The sequence below is a fragment of the Nilaparvata lugens genome, chromosome X (assembly GCF_014356525.2).
Source record: "Nilaparvata lugens isolate BPH chromosome X, ASM1435652v1, whole genome shotgun sequence".
Taxonomy (NCBI): Eukaryota; Metazoa; Arthropoda; class Insecta; order Hemiptera; family Delphacidae; genus Nilaparvata; species Nilaparvata lugens.
Genome location: NC_052518.1, coordinates 83,558,219 through 83,574,305, shown reverse-complemented (window position 1 = coordinate 83,574,305; position 16,087 = coordinate 83,558,219). Strand labels below are relative to the sequence as shown.

General features: G+C 34.5%; 1 protein-coding gene across 2 annotated transcripts in view; it reads left to right on the top strand.

Moving 5' to 3' along the window:
* Positions 1-16,087, top strand: part of LOC111045231 — an 82,438-nt gene that overhangs the window by 58,134 nt on the left and 8,217 nt on the right. For both annotated transcript variants that reach the window (XM_022330589.2, XM_022330588.2), the window contains exons 4-11: positions 93-252; positions 785-1,403; positions 2,688-2,825; positions 3,592-3,771; positions 9,265-9,436; positions 12,105-12,280; positions 13,204-13,331; positions 14,466-14,739. In XM_022330589.2, the coding sequence (XP_022186281.1) occupies positions 93-252; positions 785-1,403; positions 2,688-2,825; positions 3,592-3,771; positions 9,265-9,436; positions 12,105-12,280; positions 13,204-13,331; positions 14,466-14,739 (1,847 nt within the window). The remainder of the gene's footprint in view (positions 1-92; positions 253-784; positions 1,404-2,687; positions 2,826-3,591; positions 3,772-9,264; positions 9,437-12,104; positions 12,281-13,203; positions 13,332-14,465; positions 14,740-16,087) is intronic.

Here is a 16,087-nt window from a genome sequence, read left to right as displayed (position 1 = left end):
TGTCTGGAACATAATCATTATTTTTCATAGAGAACACACGAAATTTAATTTGATAAATTTGTGATATTTGACTACATATTTTTGTTTTGAAGGTCTTTGGCTGCCCCGAAGCCCGAGCCTGCAACAGAGAACAACAGGGAGAGGGAGATAGAGAGGGAGAGTTCTGTCAACCTGACGTCGGCGAGAACGTCCAGTCCGGACATACAGGACATCATAACAGGATTTGTGAAGCTCCTCAACCCAAATGCACAGGTCCGTTATTCACTTCATTGTTTGAAATATACTTCTCAATAGTTATCAGAAACAACAGGTCAACAGGTTGAAGAGCTATCAAAATGAATATCGTATGAATTCACCATTAAAATGGAAATAAACCATACTGAATACAATATCAATATTCGTTTGAAAAAGTCTTACTGGAAAAACTTTTGTTTTGGTAGTTTAGTGAGTTTTAGTATCCCAATTTTCTCAAGTTTGAAAGTTAATAGCATCAATAATGCTGTGAATTCCTGAAAGTAAACAGAAATAATACTGCTGTATACAAGATGGATATTTATTTTACTTGTCACTCAACGTCTTTATATTACTGATCGTCTCGAGTGACAGCCCTAAAAAAATGAAAAAAGGTACTAGTGATTCTATTCTATTCTAAACGCCTCGTGTGGCTTGGCCCTTAGACTCGAATAGTTTCGGCCATTATCATGTGTCAAAATTTAAAAAAATCGAAAAATAATACTATATATTGATTAATATATTAACGAAATGTATTGTGTGCTGTTTGCAGACTTCACAAGCAAATCGACCTCTTCGGACGAGAATCAACAACCGTGGTCCACCGCGCATCACAGATCTGGTTCTGCCACCTCCTACCAAGCCACCTTATCCATTCCAGAAGCCACCCTTACTGTCTCCACTGCCGGCCCAATCTAGGCCACAGGCACCACCCATCCCCATCCACCAGCCCCAACCATTCCCCTTGCCTCGTCCATCCACCCAATCTCCAATCTCCATCACCACCGACAGCCACGACATCGTCCAGCAAAACAACCAACACACTCTCCTCACAAATACCAACTCCAATATCAGCAGCAGCAGCAACAGTTTCAGCAACAAAAACGTGGCCAACATCAATTACGGCACCGTCAAAAATGAAAGCTTCAGTGACATCATAATTATTGGCAACAACAGTAGCCTCCACACAAACAACAACAATGATTTCAATAACTTTATCTCAAAACACAGTAACAATAACAGTGAAAACTCCCATCACCATGTCAACTACTTCAGTGCACTTCCAGCTCCAACGATAGCTTCTTACAATACTTCGATCATCACAGTGCAGTCTTCAATCGATTCATCACAACTAAAGATAGCTGCATCGAAGACGACTTCACATAAAATTCGTAAGTTGTGAAAGAACGATTCTTCCTTTTCTTTCAGGAATTTGGATGCAATAGAATGAATTCTACCGTGATATTCACGTTATAAAGTCACTGGGGAAGATATGATGACATTGTTGATATGAATTATTCTGGGAAATCGTTAAGAGAGAAGAAGACTGCTTGATCTATAGTAAGATACACGTTATATAGAGTCAGTGGGGATGATACGACGACATTGTTGCCACCTGCCACGTTCATTTTCCACCGCCTTCTACAGTAGATAGCCACGATTCAAGTCATCCCGGTTTATCAGATATAATATTAATGATCCTTGTTAATAATGATCAATAATATCTGAAATATATTATACTCCCCAAGAATATATTATATTTTCATGTTTTAATAATAAATTTACATAATTGAGATTGAATATTCTGGTAGTTCATTATATTCCTTCATAGCATACAAACGATTTGACAACGGTGAGGAGGTAAAGCCATCTGCTTGACCTAATGACAGACAAGGTCACTACCACCAAGGTGGTCCCTATCAAATGTTCAATGTTAATCACATGTTGACTTTATAACGTGAATCTCACTATAGATCTATCTCTAGTAAATACTGACATTTCAATGTTATTGTAACTTGTATCAACATTTTGATTGTGTAATGAAATTCACATTTTATATATTTAAATTTACATTTTATTCAACCATCCACCTGTATTATTGGAGCATAAACTGGGGTACGAACCATATTTGACCATATTTGTTAGTTGACATCCCATCACACTCTTCATACTTCCAACCAATACATGATCATTGATTGTTTTTGTTTCGTTGAGCCAAGTTTCGTATCACAGTCACTCCAAGTCCTTGAGCAGTCTAAGAATGATTCTGAGAATAATATGGTTAAATATTTGAAAAACTGAATTCTCGTTTCTAGTTGGAACAAAATTAGGGTTGAGTTGAATAATATCAATTCAAAAACATTTTGTCTCAAACAATTGATGATTATTGGTTTTCATGAAGTGATATTGTATTAAATAATGCATTAATAACTTCATCACGGATTCACTCAGAAAAAAAAAATGAAAACGGTAATCATCAAGATAAATAATATCTAAAATATTTTTTTATTGGCAAAAACAGCACTTTGGAATGAGTAGAGTGGAGATTTGATGATTTTGAGCATTCAAGATTGTTTTTCAAAATCTAAATTTAAGGAGAACTAAATAATTTCTTAGAATACTTATAAGCGGAAAGTGAGTTACTTGTGAAGTTTATATCCCTCGTATGTTCACAGAGCCTACTTCTGTTTTGAATAAAACAGTACAGAGTTCATCCTCGTCAGTATTCGCTGCTATTGAACCGTCCATCCAGGAAGTGTCAACTGAATTGAATGACAAACCAAGTAGATGGCATTCAACTTTACTACAAAGTGGTGAGTTTTTTTTTTTTTTTTTTGTTTTGAGAGTGTTCATCACTACTCATAACAATAAATTTTCTCTTATGTTTAAAGATGTTCTCTTATTTCATATTTTTCCATCTTCTCATGTTTGAAAATATTGCAATATCTACTCCAATTGAAAAAAAAACACAAGATGGAAAGTATGCATTTATAGCTCCTAATAAATATTAAACTTCTGTCAAAAAATAATTATTTTCAAGTCAAGTCAACTGAACATTAACATGCAATACAGAGACAATACACAGAATACAAAGCCAAAATATTCATTCTTGTACAAATGTATAGCTTACTAGCTTGGATTGTATTAGCGATTCATCACGTGCTTTGATGAACATTCTAACGGTTTTTGCTAAAAGTTATGAACTAGACTATGCTTGTACTGTGAATACCCACTTCCTGGTTTTGAATCTTTTGATATAGGCCTACTGCTCAATTCAACGATTGATTTGCTGTGAATACTTTGCAATCTGCTCATTCCAATAATTATTTTTATCCAATTTAATTAGTTTTACCAAGTTAATTATTTGTTTTGTGATATATTACTCAATTCAACTATTTATTTATTTCACTGCAAGTTTACAATGTTTACAAACATATTGCAAAAATTCAAATTAATTTAATAATACTAAACATTTTCACGCATAATATAAACTTGTGATTGATCTGAACACTTTACAATTTTCTTATTCTAATAATTAAATGTTTTTCCAATCCAATAAATTGATGATTTGTGGTTTAGAAGGGAAGTATGCGCCACGTCCAGGGATCGTTCTGGATGATACTGAATACAAGCCGGGAGTCGCTGAAGTGAGCCAACGCACTCCCCTGCTGGGAGATATTTTCGACGTGACCGTATCGGCCGTTCAGGGCGGCGAAGCTTCTCAGACAGCACAGACTGGTCGTCCTTACGTCTATCCAGGTAGCCGACAAATTTCAAGCTCACTGTTTTTACATTATGGAGAGAATATCAGATTCTCAAGAAATTTAGTACTTATCCAAAGTCCAAGTAGCTTAAAAAATGTATAATTTTAGTCAACTTTTCCTCTCTATTACGAAAAATATCATAACATCAAGACATTAATACTTGTCCAAGTGACTTAAAAATAAATACGAGTAAATGTATCATTTCAGTCCACATTTCCTCACTGTTTGGAAAAATATCATATTTTAACAATAATTGGTCTATTTTATATTAATGTATGTTTCCACTTCATCGTAAAAAATTATTCAGCGTTCTATAGTTTTATGAGATTTAAGTGTAATGGTATGAGGGATTATTTATATTATAATTGTATCAATTATGATATAATTATGAATAACAAGGGCTGCTTTGAGTGATAGAAATAAAATAGAAATAGTACCCTTTGTTATAAACCACTTTTTACTTCTTTTTAAAAAACAATAAACTTTATAAATTACAAAACCATGAGTGATTAATTGTAAGCACTATCTGAATAATAAAATATTATTTAATCATTATAAATATAATAATTATGTGTATTATAGATTATAATGATGATAATATATCAGCACATATTGTATTCCAATAATTATTATTCTTGTAGATATATTTTCAAATTCTCTTCATAACGTGAAAAGGCAGCGAACACAGTACCTACCTTTCAATTTTCTCCTTATAGACGAATTAGTGATGTACGAAAGAACAATGGAGTTCTGAATGAAATATTTTAGAAAAAAATAATCAAATAACTTTGATCCTCATATTTGTAGTATACCAGAAACCAGATGTTATGCAAAACAGATGACATAAATCAGTTATAATATTTAATAGTTTGTTGATTGGAATTCACTCGATCCTACATGTTTTTAATAGAGATTACACACGTTGAGTATTCATCTTTGAGACTTATTTATTTATAATATTCTACATGGCGCAGTCGGTAAATAAAAATCACAGCAAATGTCAACCATTCGACGGAACAACCGAAGATTGGATATATTGGCACGAAAGGTTCAAGATCTTCCTACGAAATGGAAACATCAAAAACGAAGAAAAAAACGAGACTTACTACTTGAGAATCTGGGACCGCAACCATTCAAGATAGTTTTCGATTCTATACATCCGACCCCCATAAACAACATTGGATTTAATGATGCGATAGAAGTCTTAAACAAATACTACACGAAACCACAAGCACCTCTATCCCAGAGAGTTTGTTTTTCTCGACGATTCCGGAATGAAGGTGAGACCATAACTCAATTTGAACTAGATTTAAGGTTTCTCGCAGGAAATTGTAATTTTGGTGATAACCTGGATGAACGTTTAAGAGATCAGTTCATACTAGGCATCAACAACGATAGTTGGCAACTTGAGTTATTGAGAATGCATGCATCAACACAAACAACTTTTACAAAAATAGTAGAATCAGCAAAATTGCTAGAAACCGTTAACCTTCAACAGCAAGAAATTAAAAACAGTTCTACAAATTTGAATAGAGTAAAAATTTCTGATAAACATCAGGCAATGGAATCTAACCCTCAAAAGTACAACGAAAAATATGAAAAGAAATCGACTCTAAAATTGAACAAAAATACACATTGTCTCCGTTGTGGAAACCGGCGACATTCTGATGGTGTCATGTGCACTGCAAATAACAAATTTTGTAAAGCTTGCGGAGGTAAGAACCATTTTGCTAGAGCATGTCTAAAAGTAGGGAACGCTACAATTGTAAAAGACAAACAGATAAATCAGGTCCGCGAAAATTTATCAATAGAAGATGACAACCTGTCACTTTCCGATATTGAACATATAAGAACTCTGGAAAAAGGCTGTAAAGTAATGGTGAACGTTAAACTCAACAACACAGTGAAAATGCTGTATGATCCAGGTGCCGCTTACAGCGTTATTAACGAGAAATTATGGAAAAAAATTGGAAGTCCCATTTTAAAACCAACAAGAAACCTCACGGCATACACAGGGATTGACATTGAAACACTTGGAGAAACACATATAAATGTCAATGCTTTTGGTAACTCCAGGAAATTACCAGTAATTGTTATAAAGAAAGATGACATACCTTTGTTTGGACTTAATTGGGTCCTCAAATTCAATCTACCCTTACCTCCCGGTGCTGAAATATGCTCAGTAAAAAAAACGATAAGCTCTCCACCAAAAAAGAACTCAGTTTTGGTAAATAAAATAATCACAGATTTTTCTGATGTTTTCAATCCAAATCTGGGAACAATAAAGAACTGCAAGGTACTTTTCCACATGTCAAAAAATGCCATACCAATAGTTGCAAAACCACGTCCAGTTCCGTTTTCCTTAAGAAAAGCAGAAGAAATGGAACTACAACGTTTAGTAGACAGTAATGTACTATTACCTGTAAACACAAGTGAAGAACCTATCACATGGTCCTCACCAATAGTTATTGTGGTGATACCTACAGGAGCAGTCCGGATATGTGCTGATTTTAAAACCACCATAAACAAGTTTATAAGTCCAGACAACTATCCCCTACCTAGGTTTGAAGAAATCACTTCAAAACTTACAGGAGGGAAAGAATTCACAATTATTGATTTGAAGGATACATATCTACAAATGGAAGTTGATACTTCTGTACAAAAGTATCTCACTATTTCTACTCATAAAGGATTTTTCAGATATTCACGCCTTCCTTTTGGGATAAAAATAGCAACAGCAGCTTTTCAGTGTAAAATGGATCAAATCTTGGCTGGCTTGGAAGGCGTTGCATGTCTTTTAGACGATGTAATAATAACAGCTCCCACAAGAGAAGAACACATTAACAGAGTCAGGGAAGTGTTAAAACGTTTTGAAAACAATGGACTTCGAGTACAAACCACAAAATGTAAATGGTTTGAGAAATCAGTAAACTATTTGGGACACAGAATAGATCAAACAGGTATACACCCCACAACTGAACACATCAAAGCTGTAGAAGATATGCCATCACCGAAAAATGTCAAAGAACTAAGATCCTTCTTGGGATCAATCAACTACTACAGTAAATTTGTTCCACATTTACAATCACTGTGCGTTCCGTTACACAAATTACTTCAAAAAGGAGCAAATTGGCACTGGGATAAAAAACATGAACAAATCGCTACAAAATTGAGACATTTATTAACAACATCAGATACTTTAGCTCATTATGATGAATCACTTCCTCTAATTCTTGCCACAGACGCAAGTGAAGTCGGATTAGGTGCAGCTCTTTTTCACAGATATACTGATGGTACTGAAAGGCCAATTTTGTTCGCATCAAAACGACTTGACAAAGCTGAAAAACGGTACAGTGTGATTGAAAAAGAAGCATTAGGTTTAATTTTCGGAGTAACACGTTTTGAACAGTTCCTCTATGGCAGACACTTTGAGATTCGTACTGATCATAAAGCTTTAGTGAAAGTTTTCGGTGAAAATGACTCTATTCCAAAAGTTGTTTCCAACCGTATTGCTAGATGGGCTTTAATTTTGAGCTCATACGACTACTCAATAAATTATCACAGAGGTGCAGATAATGCAACGGCGGATATGCTATCAAGGTTTCCTTTGGAAAATGTATTGAAGTCAAAAAACGAAAAGTTAGGGGAAAACAATAGAGCACATCTTTTTCACCTTCGATTTCAAGATAAACCATTATCAACAAAGAGCTTACAAGAAACAACAAAACATGACACATCACTTGCAAAAGTTACAAACTATCTCCGAAGTGGTTGGACAACAGATACAAATGTAAACAAAGAACTACTACCATATTACAATAAACGAGAAGAACTATCATTCGAAAATGGCATACTCCTCTGGTCGGGTCGTTTAGTCATACCCACAAGATTAAGAACAAAAGTACTACAAATTCTTCATGAAGGTCATCCAGGAATTGTAGCAATGAAAGGAAAAGCACGATTCCAAGTATGGTGGCCTGGACTGGACAAAGATTTAGAGGAACATGTAAAACACTGCACCGCATGTCAAGAAAACAGAAACAGAGATGTTGAGATGCCACTTTTCTCATGGACTCTTCCAACAGAAGTGTGGTCTAGAATCCACATAGATTTCGCAGGACCATTTTTAGGGAAAATGTGGTTAGTCGTTGTAGATGCTAGATCGAAATGGCTCGAAGTAATACCCATGTCAACAACCACAACAAAATCCACGATCAATATATTACAAGATCTATTTTCTAAATTTGGCTACCCAAGAATAATTGTAAGTGACAACGGTCCTCAACTGACTTCGTATGAATTCCAAAATTTCTGCAAAGAACTGAACATAAAACATGCACGTATCACCCCATATCACCCAAAAAGCAATGGATTGGCGGAGCGTTGTGTACGAACATTCAAAGAACGTATGGGAATTTCAAAAGGAAGTACTGGCACCTTACAAGAAAAACTAAATAAATTTCTATTCGCTCATAGAACATCCCCAAAGAGAGCAACGGGAAAAACACCTGCTTTTATGATGTTCGGTCGCGAGTTACGCTGCAAAATAGATCTATTACTACCAGATGTTAACGACAGAGTAGACGAAGAGTTAGTTAGACAAGGGAACAGCAAGCCGAGAGTCAACGCAAAGGTGTTCGGAGAGGGCGATGGCGTATGGGTACTAGACAGATCAGGCAAAGGCTACAAAAAAGGAAAAATCGTTAAAGTAAATGGACCATACTCATACCTAGTGAATGTTGAGGAAACGATGAGAAGATGCCACACAGATCAACTGCGATATGCAGATTGAACTTAAGAAGAAAGGGGGAAGATGTAGTATACCAGAAACCAGATGTTATGCAAAACAGATGACATAAATCAGTTATAATATTTAATAGTTTGTTGATTGGAATTCACTCGATCCTACATGTTTTTAATAGAGATTACACACCTTGAGTATTCATCTTTGAGACTTATTTATTTCTAATATTCTACAATATTCTATCGATTTTGATCCTCCCTTTACTTTTTGTAATAGTACCGTACCTAATTATTCCAAATTAGTAACTTATAATAAGTTCTAAATAACAGAGCATTCAGATTCTCCTGTCTACTTTAGTTTTAAAATGTAACAATTCTTTGAACTATATTCGAGTTGCTATGAATGTGATAATACAATAATTTTAGCCACATCCATTCAACTTATGATTAGTTTTCAACTTTCCATGTTATGTCGAAAAATAAGCCATGATACGATGATTTGATACTCATATGAACTCATATGAAATGAGTATGATATACTCATATGAAAAATATTATTGATTATAATCATACACGAATAATTTCTATCTCACGGTCTCTAACGATTTGTTTAATGCCTAATTGCATCTTCTCTATTTCCTCTATGGTATAACAAAGCAAGTTTTGCAAATCAAAACTAGATTCACTAGATATGAATATTAATTGATTTGGGATTGTACATTCGGATTGTGTTGATTTTTTCCAGTTGAGGTGGATGGTGTAAATGTGATAACAACAGCTGAACCTGGACAGCACTTTGTATCGATTGATGGCAAGAGAACTTACATCAATCTGCTGGGTCGACCAACCAGCTCCACTCCCAATATGGGAACAGTCAGTGAGACCACTGCCGAAAAACACAGGGTCAAACCAGTCGGGTGAGTCTCCAATCAACTTATAGAACTGCATCTTATTCACGGCAGTCAATTGATTGCGATAATGTTATTCTATAGTTCCTAATCATCTCTTTGATTACAACCAGACACATCAGATTAAGTTTCTTAACATTGGAAATAATCAAAACCAAATAATAATGTTCAGTTTTTCTGATGATTATCACTGATCTTGAGAATTTGGAAGCATATACTGAGTTGATTATGTCTTGTCTCTTTCTTGTAATTCTCAAGGTGCGTACAGATATACACGCCGCGAACATGAGCAATTCACTTTTAATCAGCTGATAATATCTGTATTTTTACAGAAACGGTAAGATACAGATATAAAAATCTTGGCATCAGCTGATTAAAAGTGAATTGCTCATGTTCGCGGCGCGTAAATCTGTACGCATCTATAGACATACGAATACACTGTACATTCAATATACAGAACGAAGTAAATGGTAATTTATATTCCACTAATATAATCAACTATTCAAATTGATAGTCTCAATAGTAAACCCTCTCACCCCTGAGGGTGATGCCCCTATGAACTGCAGCATGGGTTTCAGAAGGGGAAATCAACTAAAACCGCTATAGTTGCTCTTCTGGGAAGACTGATAGGAAATAGATTCAGGTAATAAGGCCGCTGCAATATTCTCAGACTTATCTAAGGCGTTCGATTGTGTCAATCATAAAATTTTATTGGAAATTCTCCAGAACTTAGGGGTAAATGAGGTCGAACTAAAATGGTTTGAGTCATATGTTGTTGGCAGGAGTCAATGTGTAGAGCTTACCACAGTAAAGGGCAACAGCATTGTAAAGATTAAGTCCGACAGAGTGCAGGTTCAGGCTGGAGTGCCCCAGGGCTCGGTGCTGGGACCATTGCTTTTTCTGCTTTATGTTGACCAACTACCCAAAGAACTGATAAGTGGTAGAGCTCTCTTATTTGCAGACGATACTTCACTTATTTTCAGCAGTTCTGTGTTGGATAATCTCGAAATAAATGCCCACTTAGGGGTGCAGTCCATTGTACAGTTTTTGAATCTACTGAAGCTGACAATAAATAGTAAGAAATGTCAATACCTCCAATTCAAAAACAAACATAATATAATAGAAGATAGGAAGATAAACATTTTTGTAAATGATTGTTAACTTGATGATGAAGATCAGGTTCAATTTTTGGTTATCTTATTAGATAGGCGACTGACTTGGACTCCTTATATTGAAAAATTGTGTGCCAAAATAGCATCTGGAGTATTTTTCATGAGACAAGATAAAAAGCTACTGATAACAGCCTACCATGGTCTCTTATTGTCGCATATAAGGTATGCCATCATAGTGTGGGGTAACTCGTCAAAGCAAAATATGGATAGAGTATTTAAGATGCAAAAGAGAGCGGTTAGGTGTATAGGAGAAGCAAATAGGCTAGATTCTTGCAGGCCACTGTTCAGGTCACTGGGTCTACTAACAGTGCCTAGCTTGTTCATCTATGAGGTTATTTTATTCGTAAGAGCAAGTGATTTGAGCCAAAATCTTGACATTCATGACTACAACACGCGAAACCGATCTGACTATCACTTAGTGAGGCATAATAGTAGACTATTCGAGAAAAAACCAAGCTATACTGGTAGATTATTCTATAACAAGCTACCGCTCATGCTGAAAAGAATTGAAAATACCCAGACATTTAAAAACCAATTGAAAAAGTATTTAATTGATGCAGCTTTTTATAGCTTACAAGAGTCCCTTTCAGATTGAACTAGCTTCAAAGAATTAAAATATGACGAGTAACTAGAGTAGGGCTGTATTATCGACTTATATGTTCACTTGACTATTCCGTATGGATTGGTGATTTATACACTTTGACTGTTCTGTACTGTATGGAATTGAGTATTCATAAGAATGACTTGTCTTATACTTCCTCCTGGAGTCTCCAAGACAAAATCTTAAAAAAAACTCCAGGCTTGTGCATGTGTAATGAAAACTGATGATGATGAGAGAAGAGTGAAGCAAGAGCTTTAGGTGGATTCCGAATAGCCGGAAAGCGATTTTTAAACCATATGGTATTTAGAAGAGTTTGTCTTTTTCATGAATGGTTTAGAGATACTTAACTGCAAAAAGGGGACATGATCTGTGATTAATACTTTATGATGGATATGTATTATTATAAGCTGAATATCTGAATGAGAAACCGGAATAGTTGCTCAAGTTAATAACGTTCCACTAGTTCCTAACAACTCTATTTTGAAAAATCTAGTTCAACAAATAAATACTTATCATCAAAGTATAAGGAATATAATCAGCAATCAGGTTCCTAATCCTGTTTCATCATCGTTCCCTATGGATGGAAGTTCCCTATTGGTTCATTGGTGACACTTCATTATTGTCCCAAAATATTGGTTTTATACGTTGAAATGCAGCAACCTTTGGTACTATAATAGTGGGTGATGATAATCATGAACATTATTGTACAATAATATTCATTTATTTATAGATTTATTAATTTATTCATTCATACATTGATAGATACAATATCATTTTCAACTATGAATGATTGGGAAAGGATCAACAGGCTTAAAGCCCAAAACTGTTCCTTTCCCAAATTTGAATAGAAATATTGTTGGTAATCAATAGTCGAATTGAGATTAAAGTCAAAGTTTTTTTACAGACGTCCATACTACCAAAGACCTACAAGTCCACCGGTGAGAATAGACACGTGTATTGTTGGAGATGATTCCACGTGCGATGCTTCTCAGCATGAGTATTGTAAAACTGAGTTTGGAGTTTCTAGCTGTCACTGCCGTCCTGGCTACAGTAGGCGTAGACACAGAGAATCATGTCATAGTAAGTTATTCAATATTATCTTTCATACCAAATACCATATAAGCGTATGAGCTATACATACCATAAATCATTCATACCATATAGAATACAAAATCTCTTCCAGTATCCTCAACCTATTTCTATTGACAAAACATATAGACGCTGTGTTTCCATAATTCATTATAATTTATTCAAATTCAATTTCATCTTCGCATACGGTATGACTCTTGTTAGCTTCTGTGAGCTTTGTGATCGAGTAGGGCCAATTGAAATTATGATTGAAAAATTCCGTGAATGAACTAGGAACCCATTGAACAAAGTGTATCAACTCATTCGATTTTCCAAGTGATGGATTTTTGTTTTATTCATCAAAATAAGTAGTTCAAATACCTGATAGATGTGAGAGTACTATTGAATATTGTATTGATAAATTTTTGGTGTATTGGACGAATCTCTACACTATAGATCTCCTATGGACCCTTATTAGAGTTAAATCTTACTTATAACTTATAAGCAATTTAACATCAATTTGCTTGTAATCCAACAATATTTCAATTGAGATCTGAATAAATGATATATTTCTCTAAAGAGGTTTGTGTAAAGGCATAGTAGAGCATATCATGCATCGGACCATGAAACATACCGAGTAATAGTAACATATCAAGACACATAAGCAATAATGGGTCATACATACTTGTATTTGAGAAGAATGACTATCAATTAGAATAAAAAAATATGAGCATCCTATGATGCACATATTATCATTGTACAATACGATGAGTCTATTTTTCGCAAAATACATTAAAACACAATTTTTTGAAATTGGATCACAAATATTATCTTGAAAATTTTTGAACGAAAAACGTTTAAAAATGTGTAATAGTTATATTAACTAGAGAATGTGTGATTTGTGTGTTAAAAATGTAATAATTCTTATTTTTTAGGAGTTCTGTCGCTTGTTCTATCAATCAAGCCATCCAAGCTGTATGAACATCAACTTGTTTGGTCAAACAAGCTACTAGATAGGGAGTCACATGAATTCATCCAAATCGAATATGAAGCAAGCCGAGCTGTAAGTTACCTTGGAATCCTGTGATTAAGATAAATGCTAACCTGAGTTAAAAGATATCCTGTTATTAAAATATGAAATAAAAGGAATCCTGTTATTAAAAGATAAAAATGTACAATAGTTTGAAAGATATGTATATATTACAATACATAATATTCGTCACCGTTTATGATACTCATTCACTTACGATAGTAAATTCATTATTGTGAACAAGAATAATATGTATCACTCTATTCCATAGTACAGAATCACTTATTGTGGTGCATCCACAAATGGAGTATTAAGACTAATGGAGTATTGAACTCGAGACTATATTAATTAATGTATAGAACTCGAGACTTGGAATGATTATGTATAGGTTACATAGTTTTATAATTAAAGTATAAGGTTCTGAAATATCTTACTCAGAGGGGTCCAAAAAAAATGTATATACTATTTGACAGTGAATATCTTGATGATGCACTGGTAGTTGTTACAGTTTGCATGTGAACTACTCATTCCACACACTACCTGTTGAGACACGAAATTAGAATGACATAATTAAGGCCCAATTCACACAGAACGGACGTCTTTCGTGACGTGGGCGGACACTTTCTCCCCCGCGTCACGTCTATTTGCCTTGTCTCGTGACTTACAAGAACGGGCCACTTCTTCAAAATGAGAACGGACAAAAAAGCTATTGAATTGAATAGAATGGATTTAAAATGCCACTATCTCGCCCGTCTGATGAGCATCGCTTACGCCACGCTCCCGCCACGTCTGTGTCATACCTGCGCCATTTCTCTGCCCGACGACGTCTGTTCTGTGTGAATTGGGTCTTACTTTTGGAATTTTAGATCAAACTGCAACAACTGTCTATGCGTTACCAAGATATTCACTGTCAAAGAGGGTGTACATTATTTTTCACACCTCTGTATATGAATTAACTGTTTATTCAGTCTCGATTTGTGCTCTATATTAAATTACTGGTACATGGTTTGATAAAACAAATAAATCAACAACAATAAATTATAAATTTCTATTCCATTTTCAGGTGAAAATAATTCTTCATTTGAAGCTTGTATATTAAAATTCCAGTTTCTGTGAGCTTCACATTCAAAACATTTCATAAATTAAAAATTGAAACTTTATTTTCAGATTGACTCAGCACTATCAATGACTCCTTACTCAGATGAGTTGCTTGGTAGTAAAGTGAACAATATTTACAAGGGTAGTGACAGCTCTTCAGTCTATGTGAACCTGACAATTCAACTTGAAGACACTAGTTTTGTGGCGAAAAGAAGGTCTGAAGAGACCCTTCGCCAGGATATGCACTATCAGTTGGTGGGCGCAATCAATAGACGAGGCAACAATGTAGGGAACAGCGGTTTATGGGTGGATAATCCACAGGCTGCCGTTTCTCCATTATATGGTATGCTACACAAATATCACTATGAATAAAATAATGTATTCTCAATTTTATTAATTTTTTTTAAATGTGTATCATAGACTTCACAATAATGATGAATTGAGAAAGCTCATTATTGCAAGAAGAGATTGCATTCTGCACTAATTTGACTACTTAGTCGTTTATTCAAAACGAAAGTTCATTAATTATTCAACTGTAAAATTGTACTCATAACACTAGAAGAAGAAATTTTAATATAATATAGTCACTATGTAATTTTGCAATTGTAATTCATTCTATCAGGATTTCGGTAATGGTTTTGTATTAAAGATTATGAATAAACTTATAAACCCTATCGAGTGATTACAGTTGTAGAGACAAAAGTAGATGATTTTTTTTTTTTATTTTTAAGATTACGTCCTAAAGACTACAGTCATGGAGTATAAGACAAGTCATGTTATTACATAACAATTCCAACACTAAGTAGTTCAACCTAGTTTAGGTTTGAAAGGAATTCTTGTACACTATAAAAAGCTCTATCAACTAAATATTTTTTAATTTGTTTTTTGAAAATCTTCAAATCATCATTACTTTTCAAGATTTGAGGTAGCTTGTTATAAAATTTCCTACCAATATAATCTGGTTTTTGTTCAAATAACCTACTATTGTGACCCATTATATGATAATCTGCTCTGTTTCGCGTATTATACTCATGAACATCTGAATTCTGGATCACACCACTCGTTTTCACATGCATTACAACTTCATATACATACAAAGATGGCACAGTTAATAGACCAAGCTTTTTAAATAAAGGCCTACAAGAGTCTAACCTATTCACTTTCTCTATACATCTGAGTGCCTTCTTTTGAATCTTAAACACCCTGTCCATATTTTGTTGAGATGAATTACCCCATACTAAAATAGCATACCTAATATGAGATAGTATAAGTCCATGGTAAGCAGTTAACAGTAGTTTTTTATCATTCAGCCTAGCAAGCTGCCGCAGGACAAATACCCCGGAAGATATCTTATTACATATCCTCTCAATGTAAGGATGCCATGTTAATTTCCTGTCCAATAAAATTCCCAAGAATGCTACTTTCTCTTCTTGGTCTAATTCATTTTCCTCTACAAACACATTTATTTCTCTATCCTCTACTGAATTATATTTACTTTTGAATCGTAGGAATTGACATTTCTTACTATTTATTGTTAATTGCCTTTGCTTCAAGAATTGGACAATTGACTGTACTCCAGTAAAAGCATTTATTTCAAGACTATCTAATAAATAATTGTTAAAGATAAGCGATGTGTCATCAGCAAACAACAGAGCTCTGTGATCTTTTAACTCTTTTGGTAATTGGTTCAC